Source organism: Epinephelus lanceolatus, chromosome 16 (genome assembly GCF_041903045.1).
Source record: "Epinephelus lanceolatus isolate andai-2023 chromosome 16, ASM4190304v1, whole genome shotgun sequence".
Classification (NCBI taxonomy): domain Eukaryota; kingdom Metazoa; phylum Chordata; class Actinopteri; order Perciformes; family Serranidae; genus Epinephelus; species Epinephelus lanceolatus.
The window spans coordinates 38,316,412-38,330,911 of NC_135749.1; the positions used below are offsets into that span (position 1 = coordinate 38,316,412).

The 14,500-nt window shown below is 41.6% G+C and overlaps 2 protein-coding genes across 2 annotated transcripts; one reads left to right on the forward strand and one right to left on the reverse strand.

Moving 5' to 3' along the window:
• The first annotated feature begins 423 nt into the window (after positions 1-423).
• Positions 424-1,109, forward strand: LOC144467452 (uncharacterized). The gene is made up of 2 exons (XM_078176089.1): positions 424-743; positions 822-1,109. The coding sequence occupies exons 1-2, from the start codon at positions 629-631 to the stop codon at positions 1,103-1,105; spliced, it is 399 nt and encodes a 132-aa protein (XP_078032215.1). The 5' UTR covers positions 424-628; the 3' UTR covers positions 1,106-1,109.
• A 2,511-nt stretch (positions 1,110-3,620) lies between these two features.
• Positions 3,621-13,157, reverse strand: LOC117263737 (saxitoxin and tetrodotoxin-binding protein 1-like). The gene is made up of 6 exons (XM_033637357.2): positions 12,931-13,157; positions 8,057-8,202; positions 7,872-7,951; positions 4,154-4,279; positions 3,918-4,037; positions 3,621-3,797 (listed from the first exon to the last, which is right to left on the reverse strand). The coding sequence occupies exons 1-6, from the start codon at positions 13,045-13,047 to the stop codon at positions 3,694-3,696; spliced, it is 693 nt and encodes a 230-aa protein (XP_033493248.1). The 5' UTR covers positions 13,048-13,157; the 3' UTR covers positions 3,621-3,693.
• Positions 13,158-14,500: the final 1,343 nt, after the last annotated feature.

Sequence of the window (14,500 nt, forward strand, 5' to 3'; positions counted from 1 at the left end):
GAAACTTTATTCGGCGGCCATTCAAGTGGCATTACCAACAAACGAAAAGCCACTGAATGGCACGCTGTGGCCACGGCAGTAAGCGCGGCTGGCACAGAGCGCAGTGTCGCCGAAATAAAAAAGAAGTGGTCGGATTTAAAGGTGGAGGCAAAAAAAAAAAGTGGCTTTGCACCGCCGGAGCGTGGCGGCTACAGGTGGGTCCAGAAAACACATGAAACATGCACATGTGGTGAAAGTTCTGAAGCAGCATTGTAAAAACACAAAAAGGATTTAGGCACATTTATCTTTAAACAAAATCTGATAAATGCATGTGGAATTTGTTCTCTTGCACATGTAGTCTACATTTGTAAACTAGGCAATAAAAAAATCGGAATCTGCTAAATCAAAATATTCAAAGTGAAAACTGTTGGTCACATTTCAGATTAAATGTTGTGAATAAGTCCTAAATATAGCTACATCGAAATGTTAAATCTAACGGCACCCAATAGCTGCAATGTGGTTTTATGAATGAAAAATGTAACACTACTTAATCATGCTTGCAAGGTTCATTTTCTGTGATGTTGCCGCCACCCCTTTGTGACTCTTGACTGAGCAGAAAAAGTAGTTTTACACAGGTGGCGGCCGTACCATGGAAGAACCTACACCACTTCACACCAAAGTGGCTTCCATTCTCGGACCAGCCAGCATGTCTGGTGTTGTGTCAGAGAGGGAGGGGGACACAGATTTTGCTCAAGAGGAGAGTGGTAGGTTACAATTTCATATGTTTATTCAATCAAATGTTTGTACAGACATGTGGCAATAAATGTGACTTGTGTCCTCAGTCACGTTACAGGTGGTAGCAGTGGGCGAGGAGGAGGAGGAACAGGTGGTGGAGGAGATTCCCAGCACGTCTGGCACGGACCCGTCTGTACCCAAAGCGCCCAGCGGATCCAGAGTGCGCGGAGGTGGCCGGGTTCTCACCGATCGCGTCCTGGAAACACAGCGGGAAACCATCAGTGCCATCCGTGAAGTCAGGGATGAACTAACACAAATACGCATGGTCATGCAGAATATGTGTGAACTGATTTCATCTGCAACTGACGCAATAAAACAGTTACAAAAGTGAAGCGCACTTGCCTTTTTACACACGCCGCATCACTTCCTCACGTAGCCTTGCTCCATGCTGATGTTCCTCATGTTGGGGAGGTGGCTGTGGGTCGGGGTCTACGTGTTGCGGGGGGGGGGGAGGTCAGGTGGGAGAGGGATTGCATCCCTCAGTGCCAAATTGTGCAGTACTCCACACGCTCTTATAATTTTGCACACTTTTCTGGGGTGGTAGAGCAGCCTGCCACCTGAGGCAATATAAGCACCTCCATCTATTTTTTAGCAGGCCGATGGCGCGCTCCACAACGGAACGTGCACGGCCATGCGCTATGTTGAAGCGCCGTTCCTCTGCACTCTGCGGGTTTGGAAATGGTGTGAGGAGCCACCGCCTCAGTGGGTAGCCGCTGTCACCTGCAAGGTATAACCAGAGTAATTAAGAAGCAGACTCGAATTACAAAACATTCCACGAGCGCCACTCAGTGACAGTGGCAGCAACAGAATGGGCCAAATAGAGAAAAGAATTTACCCAACAGAACAAGTACAGTTGCATTATGTGAGAATGTAATACTTACCGAGGAGCCAACCATCACGACCAGCACCTGCCTGCAGTCTGTTCCCTACACCGCTGTGCGCCAAAATGAATGAATCATGTGTTGAACCAGGCCACCGTGCCACTAAATTTGTCAACACCATTGAGGGGTCACAAATTATTTGTACATTTATGGTGTGCACATTTTTTCGGTTCACATATACAAATTCGTTCTCGCTGGGGGCTCTTATAGCAATGTGGGTACAGTCAATTGCGCCGATTACATTAGGGAAACTGGACATTGCTGCAAATTGCCTTTTGCTGTTGGCCTGTTCAACAACAGTGTAGGGAAACCTGATGTAGCGACTGGTCATTTGGATTATCCCATCCAAAACAGCTGGCAGTGCAGCACTGAGGGATGGCTGTGATATCCCAGACCTATTCGCACAGGATTTATTATTAATTTCTATTTCCTGAATAGAACAGAAATCTATAAATTGAATTTATATCAATAGACAATAAAAGAAATAGGCATACCTGTCGGATAATTCCCTCTGGAACGAGCCCGTTGCTAGGAAACCCAACGCTGTCAGCACTTTAATGTGTGCCGGTATGGCGCGGTTCCGGTGGGTTGGTCGCTCTAAAATTGGACTCAATTCAGCAATCAGATCCAAGAGCAAGGCTCTAGGTAGTCTGAAACGGCTTATTAGCCAGTCATCATCATGAACCAGGAAATCTTCCCGATCTCGGAATACCCTCTCCAGTCGGATCCGTCCATTGGCATGGTCTTCGAGAAGTGCAAGTGCATCCATTGTGCCTTATTGCGCACGACTGCCACTGAATGGCTATTTATATGCGCTCTTTCCATTAACCAATCGTTCTCACCTTGTCACAATTGTCTCCAAAATGTGCTTAAGCAAGGTCTGTAGTTTGCTTAAAGTTACGCACATTCCTATGCTAGTCTTTTTTTTATAAATCCCAATTCTTGCGTAAGAAGTTGCGTACGCACTTCCAAGCCTGGTTTTGTGCGTAAGCAAGCTTTATAAATGAGGCCCCTGGTGAGTGAGGTAGCGTTTTCCCTCACGGAGGGAAGAGGCTCCCTGCAGCGCCACACAATAAATACAAGTCCAAAAACGATCCGATGATCCGCGCACTCTTCCTTACTGCAGCAACAAGCTGTTCCTGAAGGAAGAAGGCGTATAAGTATCGCTATGGATAGTTTGACATAACATGTCTCAATCTGAAAACCATACTCGCGCTCCAGGAGGAGAAAAAGAAACTGAACAGGCGATCACACAGCTGTATATATAGGCTCTGATTGCACCCGCAGGGCGGAGGTGTTAATGTGATTAATTTGCTACATTGTCTCCTGAAACAGCTCACCCTCGGAGAGAGTGACCCATACGGTGGCGTGTTGACCTGATATGAAATAGAACTTGAGTTTTTACAGCTCTTATAATCATTCATCTCTCACCATGTAAATAATAAAGTAATTCAAATAAGCCAAACACACACTCCTCCACTGAGTATTGAGCAGCAGTAATTAGCCTAAATATCCGGATTCTAATTTACTGGAGACAAAACTATTTTTTTCCACTACATGAAAATCATGAAGTCATGGATATAAAAACGACTCATTGCAATTGGTTAAGAAATATAAATATGAGAGTGCTTTTTATGTTTTATTTGGTGCTCACACCTAAGCCTACACCACTACTGTCCCTTTCTGCCACGAGTTCGGCTCCACCCACAAAATACATCAACACTGTTTACAAACACAAAAAGGGTCTATAGGTCAACTGGAAAAAGGTCCAATACTATCAAGCTGAAAGAAGCTGAAATGGGATATTTCACCACCTATCGTAGTGGAGTCGGACACACTTCGGTCAATGTGTTGATTCCCCTCCAGTGCTTGTAAACTGGGACAAGGACCCGAGTCCAAATAAATGGCTTAGTAGAGCTGTAACTGTACCACCCCCCCCCCCAAAAAAAAGCAAAAACACACATCCAGGTTTTAGTACTTGATTTTATTCTATTGGTGGAAGATATGTCTGATATATTGCCTCTCCAATGTTTGTCACTCAGGACTCTGCAGCCTTCACAGTTGGTTCAACCTTCTCATGCTGTTCAGCCTTGTCATGGTGGTCAACCTCCACATCTGGAGACGATTTCTTATGACAAAAATCTGCAAGGAGACGAGAAGATAAATCATTTAAATGTATCTGTTATTTCATCTATTTATTTGCAGTTTTTACTGAAGCTATCTGTCGGATTAAAAACATGCAGACCACACACAGAAACTGACCTGCAACTCCGTCATAGCTGAACGGTTTGTCATGAGGGAATCCCAGACACTCAGCCTGTTTCTTGTGATTGTCATGCGCTGCGTTCAACACCTCAACATCCCGATGATGCCCATCCCTCCCTGAAACACATCCTCTCACATGAATTTGTTTTCCAAAATGTTGAAGTATTTCTTTATGTTTCTGAATATGAAGATAGTAATATGGACGTGTGTGTGTGTGTGTGTGGTGAGTTTACTGTAGCTCATCAGGTATCGGCCTCTAGGGCTAAAATAGACCATCACCAGACAGTCGGGGCAGCTCTCATAGAAATCCACATGGCCTGACTCATTGTACAGCTCAACAATGCCGTTCCTCTCCACCGCTAACACACACAAACACAACACACATCACCACCGTAACAACAACAACAACAACAACAGTGATACAGTAACAGCAAGAAGAAGAGACATTGCAGCAACAGCAGCAACAGTTTAACTGAAACTACTTCAGGCTGATATATACTTGTGCGTCAGCTCTATGCAGAGCCTACGCACGTGGCCTATGTTGTTGTGAGCATTTATACTTATGCTGTAGAGTTGGCAGTGGAGTTTCTTTGAAGTGCTGTCAAGTTTAGTTGATTCAAAACACACATTAAACATGGATTAATGGTGACAATATCAAACACCGATAAACAAATTGGCTCCATTGCAACTTGAAAGATTCACTGATAAAACAATTTTCTAGTGGGGGTCCCCACTAGGGGTCACCAGAGCTTCACGAGGGGTTGTGAGGCCTTCTTGATTTTAAGGGGTGAAGAAAACTTTATTTAGAAATACACAGTTGGCCTACAGTACATCCCCATGCCATTCATTTCTGTGAAGAAAACTAATTTCTTAAGTTTATGTTATTATTAGGGCTGTCTTAATAATGCGTAAATTTTCAATTATTTAATCACAGAAAAAAATAACGCATTATGCTGATTAATGGCACTCCATGGTGCCCTTTGACCCGGTGTGTCATTGAAGGCCACAGTGGCTTTGTTACATGATGGAGGCAGACGACGACGCTTGGCCCTGTTTACATTTAGAAAAAAATGCCAAAATGGAACTGTTGATAGGAGCAGTGTTCTCTGCAGTTTCTGCAGTAAGGAATTTTTGTACTATCTGAGAACTTCAAGCCTGAACTATCACCTCAACACAAAGAACTTAGCAGCGAACCTGGAAGTCCAAGCTAGCACAGCCTCTGATGCTAGTGCTAGCAGCCAGCCTTGTCAAGCCACACTCAACCAGGAATTTAAACTGAGTCAGTTTACCTGTGACCGGCTCACTAACTCCCTTATAAAATGGACTGTAGACCACTTTAGACGGTAGAGGACAGGGGGACAACTGTATCCAAATTCCAGCAGCTTTACTACGACATATCTGCCAAAATTCATTTAAATAGATTTTTTTAATACTTTCACAGCAAAACTTGATATATGCAATTAATTTAGATTACTTAATCACAGAGCACGTACAGTAATTAATCAAATTATTTTTTTAATCGCCTGACAGCCCTAATTATTATTCAAGATATAATCTCACAGGATAATGACACAGTGAAGACCTGAACACAAGTTATATTTACAGAGCCTTCACTGAACAGCCTCGTCCTGCATTAGAAAAGTACACAAAATATACAGTCAGGCAGAAGAAAACACTGAAGAAGAAAGCGCATTAAGTTTGTATGACTATTCAAGAAAAACCAAAAGAACAATAACAAAAACAAAAAAAACCCAATATTGACAGAAAATTGTATTAAACATTACTAAAATATCAGGGGAACTCTGATGAATATTTATAGTAAATAACCTGCTCAAAAGTCTTCCTTTCTTTTTCTTTTTTTTCTTTTCTTTTTTACACAAATGTCCTGCAGTTATTGTGGTCAGTATTTGGGCTAGTTGTACAGTTAATAAGTTGTTCTGTACAATCATTGTTATGCATTTAATATATTATAAAATGTTGTAAAACTTCAATTAGAAGCCTAGTCTCAATAAAACAAGTAAATGCTCCGTCTGTCTGAGCTAAATCAAATGAATGATTATTAACTGATATACTGTATTATCTGAAGCCTCATATTTGGACAAGTGATTTTCATACTGGTTTGAATAAACATTTTGATTGTATTTCCCATCTTTGCTGAGCAACAGTTTTGTGTGAAAGGAATTAAAGGCCTGTCCCAAATATAGGTCTGTTGATTTTCTGTGAAGTCCTGTAAAGTTTGATTGATTCAAAACACACCCAGACATAAACTGGTGTTACAGAGACAATATTAAACACAGGCACACAAATTGGCTTCATTACAACTCCCAAGATTCTTTTCCTGGACACATTTTCCCCACAAACGCAACATGTTCACGTTATTAGTGTAACCCTGTCATTTTACATCACATAAATTAGCCTAGCAACTGGCGAGTTTTTCTCTACTCATAAAGCCAGGAACAACAGCAACATTTAACAAAGGTTAACGTTACAAAATTTGGCTCCATTTTCAGAATCAGAAATACTTTATTGATCCCCAAGGGAAAATTGTGATTCATTACATTTGCTCCAATGTAAAGCATAGAAGATTACAAGAAAGTAAGAATAAGGGTATGAAGTAAGATACATGTAAATATAAAGTAAATAAAATAGAAATAAAAACAAAATGTGCAGTACGCTGAAATATTTAACACTTAAATGCAAAATATTAAGTATATAAATATGTTCAGTGTGCTGGGTCTGTAAAGTGTATAAAGTTAAACAAATGTGCAGTGTGCTATGTTACACTGTATAAACTAGAATGTTATGTTGCAGAAAATAAAATAAAATATGTACTATGCTGCGGTGTTCAATACAATACATACATCAATTGAATATAAATAAGAAAAAGAATAAAATAATAGTAAGAAAATGTAGAATTATGTGCTTTACATGTTAAATGAATATACATTCAAGAGGTGTTGGTAAGAATAAATTAGTATACTGAAGTACATTGCAGAGTTGAATAATTAAGCATATACAACATGCTAACGTTATTAGCATGAGCCTTTGATATTTTACATTGCATAAATTAGTGGCCAATAGAGTTTTTTTTTCTCTACTCATATGAAGCCCTTCATGATTTATTGTTTCTCATCTGTGAGATTAAAGTAAATAAAAGCTTTGTTTCCACAGAGGGAAACAAAATAGACAGGACGTCTGTGTTGCCACGACATGTAGTCACATTTCTGGGAAGATGCACATTAGGCTATGGCGTAGAGTACATGTCTATGCAGAGCCTATGGGGTGGCTACAACATCGATACGACAAAGAAGTTTAAATCCCACTTAGTTGTCTATCATCAGGAATTAATGGACACCCTGCAACCAGTCAGAAGTGAGTACTCACCCAGACCACACTCATACTATAGGCCCTACTATACTCCTTTACCATACTACATTATGGGGGGCGGAAGTAGCTCAGTCCATAGGGACTTGGGGATTAGGGTTGGGAACCAGAGGCTTGCCTGTTCAAGTCCCCATCTGGACCAAATATGGAGCGTGGACTGGTAGCTGGAGAGGTGCCAGTTCACCTCCTGGGCACTGCCGAGGCACCCTTGAGCAAGGCACTGAACCCCCCAAACCACTCCAGGCGCCTGTCATGGGCAGCCCCACTCTGACATCACGTATATAGTGGGGTGTCGGTGACTTAGTGCTAGAGCAGGCACCCCATGTACAGGGCTGTTGCCGCAGCAGCCCGGGTTCGACTCCAGCCTGTGGCCCTTTGCTGCATGTCACTCCCTCTCTCTCTCTCCCCCTTTCACACTTGTCTGTCCTATCCATTAAAGGCTGAAAATGCTCCCAAAAAATATCTTAAAAAAAAAAAAAAAAGTATATAGAATTAAATTTAAAAAAAAATGATGTCAGTGAGGGACCTGGACAGACAAATGTGTGTGTGTGTGTAAATGCAACTCACTGGCCCCGCGATTGTGCAGCATGTGGTCGTCAGAGCCTTCTGTCGACATGTTGATGATGTAGTTAGCACACAACTTGTCACTGGAAACGACACGAACAAGTTAGATAACAAAACATAAAGACACAACAAAATAACTGCACAATCACGCTCTAAATTTTGTAACCATCTCTAATGTAAACACTCACATGTACACGTTCCTCTCGTTGAACATGTAGGTGTGGTTGTCAGGGAGGAGTCGGAACTCAGCATGGGAGCTGGTGACGTTTGGAAGCAGGTCCCAGCCTTCTTGATGGTCGGAGACGGACCAGACCAGAACCCAGTCCCCAACAATCTGCAGGAGGAGGAGGAGGAGGACAGAGTCAGATAAAGCTAAAGCTACCACCAAGGGCACTGAGGACACATCTGTTATATTCAACATTTACATTTACTCAACTACTGTACTTAAAGGGGTACTTCACTGCTTTAAAGATGGCCTTTCAATAAAACTGGGCTGTCTCTGCAGTAAAAAGACACAAATGCTTTTTAAACTGGAGCTGGATGCTTTTCGTCAAGAGGGAGAAAACCTACAGCTACCAGAATGCACTGCCCCGCAGCAGACCAATAAACAATCCCGCTGGTGGGTGACGTAATGCAAACACATCTGTTTGGCCTGCTGGTAACAAATGATCTAGTATTACAATTAAACAGTAAGCTGACACATGTTTCTGAAAACATTTGAGGTGGGAAATATGCAACTCAATAACACAATCTTGATTTATATTTATTTCAGGAAACAGTATGATGCCCACTTCCTGTTCACAAAGTCCCATTATTACAGCTAAACAGGGAACTAGAGTACATTTCTTAAAACACTGTAGGTGAGGAAAAGGCAGTGCAGTAACATAATCTTGATTTATATTTGCACCACATGGTTTTACCGTTTGATGGGATTTCAGAGAAAGAGGTGGCTCTGTCTCTTCATCTGCATCTATAGGTCTTTTTGTGCATTCCAATCCCTATGCTACCAGACTATATAGTACACCAGAAAAAGATGTAGGCCTAATATGTCTCAATACATAGTATGTGAAATGCAGTAGGGCTGACCCCTAAAAGTCAACCAAACTTTAGTCGACCAGAAAGGTCAGCAAGATTTCATTGGTCGCTTAGATGCAGAACCCCCCAGATAAAAACAAACAAACAAACAAACATGAAACTCTAGGAGCTGCACTTTGTCAAAATAAATCCAAACCTATATGACTGGACCATGTGGGAATTTAATTTGAAAGGAAAGACACAGGAAGAGGCCACGCTCAGCAGTCAGACAGGAGTCGAGTTACAAACCAATCACAGCCGACAAATATCTTTCCCTTCTTCTGTAAATATTCAGTCTGATAAATATTGAACAGCTGATCATATTAGTGCAGGGCTACCCAGGGCTTTACATCTGTCCCACAGTCGACAGGTCTACACACTTATGAACAGTGCCTGGAAGAAGATCAGCTCTGCTCTCTGGATGGATTTCAGGTAAACAGGCTATATGATGCTTGTTAAGGTTGCTTAGCAACCTCAGATGAAATCTGCCGCTGACAAAAAAAAAGGCACAAGAGTAGTACCCAGCGCCTGACCTCGCATTTTCCAGGCAGTTAAAGACGCTGCATGTGTACAGCCCCTAATTTCCAGGGCTGGTACCTGTGGTTATTCCACAGGCTAGTTAATAACATGTCGAGCAGGAAATCCAAAGTGTGGGATCATTTTGAGAAGGTGAAGGATGAACCCAAGGTGATATGTAAACTCACCTTCATTCGTCAACTACAGACATGACACATATGTGTTTGAAACATCATTTGAAACATGGAAGTAGCTACATGCCCATTAGCCACTTCATTACTGCTTTGCCGACAGCATCATTAACAGGCGGCTCACTCAGTTTGTGACGTGCACTTGTGACTGTGACAGCTGTCAGAAGTTGCAATGATGGCTGATGGTTAATTCGAGTAACTGATGACCAGTTGAATAGAAATGATACAGTTATAACTTAAAAGTTAATCTACATACATCGCAAAGTAACAACAAAAGCAGATCTCTCTGGGTTGACCTCTGTCTTGCAAACTCGGTGAACAACATTTTGTTTCATCTTCAAAGTAAGAAATATATGAGCAAGAGGGTCAAAGTTCAGGGTGTAATGTTATGAGAGAATAGTACATCCCAATTTTGTGCATACTGCACGCAGCAGTACGTACTTTTTAAGGGCAGCTGCAGTACCTACTGAAAGTAAAAAGACGAGTAAACGATTCGGAACGCATCTTTTGTGTCCGCAGTGGTGATATGGGTGGCGGGCAATACCAAAATGCGGAAGTACAGCCTATAATTTGAGCAACAGCCTGAGAGCCAGAGAAACTCAGTGAAGTATTCTTTAAGTTCAACTTTGTTATACTTGTGCTTTAAGTAGGCTATTCCGATTTTTTTGCTTCTTTATACTCCTCTACATCTCAGAGGGAAATATTGTCATTTTTACTGCGCTAGATTTATTTGACTGCTTAATACGGGGTTCACACTTCCCAACATTTTTGTCTGTTCCAGCAGTCACTGTGTCAGATTAGGTGATTGTAGAGTTATAAAATTGTGACATGACTTGGCTGACAGACATGACAGACTGACTACATGATGGTCCATGACCAATCATCGCTGGTCGTCTTTCACGACACGTGTGATGTCATTGGGTTATGCTTGTCTTATTTTCGTCAAACTGACGGCTGTGACGGAAGAAATCGTGAATGACTAAAAGAAAATCAACATGCTAGACCGTCTGTCGGGGCGTCGTGAGGCATCCCAGACGCTACATCTGTTGTCATCTACTATGATACTCAACATGTTGTTGTTCACAATCTGAGCACTGCATCGGGCTATAATCGGGCTGATATAGTGAAGTGTGAAGCCGGCATAAGTTTGATTTGATTTGATTACACTTTATCATCATAATATTTACTGAAATTTCACGTGTCCCAAGACGTACGCTATTTTACATAAATACACATGAATACAAAACTACAAAATAGTTATTTTTGCCTAAAAACAAACAAACAGCAAAAAAATACGTTTATATGATATAACGCAGTACTATAGTACTAATCTACCTAGTCGTATACAAACTATCTAAAACTGGCTCCATGAGCTACAACATTAGAATGCTCTTACATGAATTCGTTAGTGATAAAAACAGATTAAAATAATAAAACACCGTGAAAGGAGACATTCTGCATAATGAGCAGAATTGGGTAAGGGCTACTTTAAAAGTAATCAAAGTACTTTACTGGGTTACTTTTTTTTAAAGTAACCAGTTACTTTACTGCGTTACTCCTTGAATAAAGTAACTCAAGTACTTTTAAAGTACTTCCACCTTGACTCCCTGAGAAAAGTAACTCAATTACTTTAAAAGTACTTCCAACATTACTCCCTGAGAAAAGTAACTCAAGCACTTTTAAAGTACTTTTGAGTATTCTACATTTCCTATTGGGCAATGGACCACAGGGCGCTAAGCCTACATTTTTTTCTCTCCAAAATTAAAGTTATGGACCGCTTACCCTTCACTGAGATCCAATTCTCCCGTCACAGCCATCACTTTGACCAGTAGAAACACAGAACGATCTGCTGCTGTAGTCAACTGTATGACAACAACACCCCAGCATTTTTAATATTTCCTCTAGGGATGTTACCACACAGAGTAAAGGGGGAAATGATGGTGTGAAACAGCAGAGGCACTTTGTCAACCCGCTGAGTTAACGTTACTGTCATTAGCATCAAGCTAGCAAACAATGTTACATCCTCACGGTCGGACATAAAGTAATAACATTAACAAATAGCGGCGGGGCTTTTACTCACCACAACTGCAGAGGCTCCCAGCTTCATTTGAAACAGACTACATTATAGATGGTCCGTTATTTATTAATCCCTCTGTGTGTTTATATATTTACTTTTTATCCGCTCCTGTTGTCTTTATAAAGTTAACATATCGTGTCATCATTTCAAACTCAACACTTCCTGATTTTCCTTCAAATTAAAAGCCCCTTATAACCTTGGCTGAGAGAATCCCTCCATTTTCTAAATAGCCTTTTATTGTGAAACATTTGTAGGAACTTGTGGCGGATACAGTAGCTTGAATGTTTGTGTACGGTACTTCAAATGGAGCTCTGCCACCTGGTTGCGCTTTTTACATTACTACAACAACATGTCGGCTGGCACATGAACAGACACAGTGACTCAAATAATAGTAAAAGTAATAAAAATAGGACAAGAATACCCCGATGACATCACACATGCCGTGAAAGACGACCGGGGATAACTGGTGTGTACCATCATGTAGTGTGTCATTTCTGTCGGCCAAGACACGGCATGATTTTATGACTCCACAATCGTGTAATGTGACATAGTGACTTTCAGAACGGGCAGAAAAGTCGTGTAGTGTGTACCAGGCATAATGCAAGTCCTGAGTCTGACCTGTCTGTCAGCGAGTCCTACTCCACCTGTTTGTAGACTCCACCGTAGACAACTGCAGCATTTCTTCTACCACGTAGCGAGCCACAAGCTTCATGACTTCTTTTGGACTGATAGGTTTAACGTTATCTCCGTTATTAGAGCCAAAAGACAGTCGTTGCTGTTTCGGAGCTGTAGGACCCGTGTTCTACAAGTAACGGAAGTAACTGATGGCTTGTTTGAAAATGTACTCAAGTATTTGATTACTCAAGTACTCTAACACGTTACTTTGTAATGTGTTATACCCAACTCTGATAATGAGTACTTCTATTTTAAATATTTCTGTACTTTTATTTCAGTGACATTTTGAATTCATTTACTGGAGTATTTTTAGAATGCCATTTCTACTTTTACCTAAGTAAAGGATCTGAGTACCTCTCCCCCACCTCTGCATATTAATGTAAACATACCTGCTGGCAGACCAGGCTGACAGGACATACCAAAGGTTAAATGAACTTGTATAAAGTTCAACTGAATTTAAAAAATGAATGGTGTGAGTATGAAAAGCTCACTCACCTCAGAAGTGATGGACGTCTGGTCTCAGACTCACCTTATGCAGGTCTGTTGCTGGCAGCTTTGTGTTCAGACCATGACAGTCATCGTGGTCTGCATTGGTGCCGATCACCGCCAGCAGCAGCAGCAGCGTTCCTTGCTTCACAACACTCATCCTGTTCTGAGACACAAATCAAACACCTTCTGTTCTGTGATGTGTCAGGACAGCACAGTGAGAGGAGCGAACCAGGTTGGTTTATAACCACCCCTGAGCCCCCCCAGGACCCTGAGCCAGTCCAAAGTGTGTGTGTACTCAGTGTGTTATTCAACTTTGAATGAACCTTTGATTCGCTCTGTTTACGCTCAGTTTGCTGTGTTTGTGTGTAAAAGGTTAAAAGAAGAAAAGGTCCCTGCTAACATGTTTTAGCTCTACAGGATTCCTCATTCTACAAAATGCAGCTCTTCATCAAATCACACTAATTTTAGCAGATTTGCGGTCACTTTCTTTATCTCGTAAAACCCATTTTATAATTTCATCAGCAGTTTACAGTTCTGAATGGTTTGGCACCTCCACACTTAATCAGCTGTCTCGCCCTGTGTACTGCCAGCTGAGGTCTTCATGGGTTCAACTTCTGAAACAGGCCCATGGAAATCCTACCCAAACCAAACTGTGACCGGTAGTGAATGTCCCTTCCGGGCCACCGTAGGGTTTGACAGCAGTCAGCTCCTCCCACTAATCATTCACAAAGTGATATAAGCTGGCAGACAAGGTGTCGGCTTTCCCTTTGCTGCTGATGCTTCTCCTCCTTGGTCCTTTGTGTGACAGATTGCCACATGTGCTGTGGTAAGGGGTTGATTTTACCTGTGTAAATGTTTGTAATGTTTTATGAGTGTGTATGTGTGCCTTACTCTGTCTGGTACACCTTAGGTCCTGTTCCCTGGCTACCCCCCTGCTCCCGCATGTGAATCCCATGTAGGGTATTGTCAGAAGAGGTAAAATGCCAACTCTTTGTTCACATGAATTACTTTTTTGGCAGAATGGTCATTCATTTAACTTGTTTTCTTTCATTTATTAGACTGCCACTGTTTTGTTTGCATTGTTTTGTTTATTTTATTTTGCTTTGCTCATTTAGTTTTTTTCATTGTTGATCCAGTAGTTCTATTTTTTGAATTATTTCAGCATTATTTTGCCTTTTATTATATTAGGTGGCTTCTGTTAATTTCTTTTGTCCTTTTGTTAGTCCTCTGGGGCCTTGATTGATTTCCCCCAAGAGACTTTTAATAGATTATTGCAGCAGTTCTATGTGTTTTTAATACATTTCTTGTTTGTCTTTTTCTTTGCATGAGTGCTGCAGGACTGGTGATAGCGTCGCCGCCTGGACGGTGGACGGATTGGTGTTCAGAGTTTCTCACTCCAGCTTCACATCCCGTTAAATGTGTGTGCGTGTAGTGGTAATTTTGAACGTCCTTCACACTTTATAGTTTTCCCTTGTAGTTTGGTTATTTTGTTGTGTGTGTGTGTGCATGTGTTGGGCAGGGAGCGTGGTGAGTACTCTGTCCCCATTTAACTTTCCCCTCCCCGACTACGGCTATGCCAAGCCGTCCTGTAGTGCTCCTGCCTGTATTTT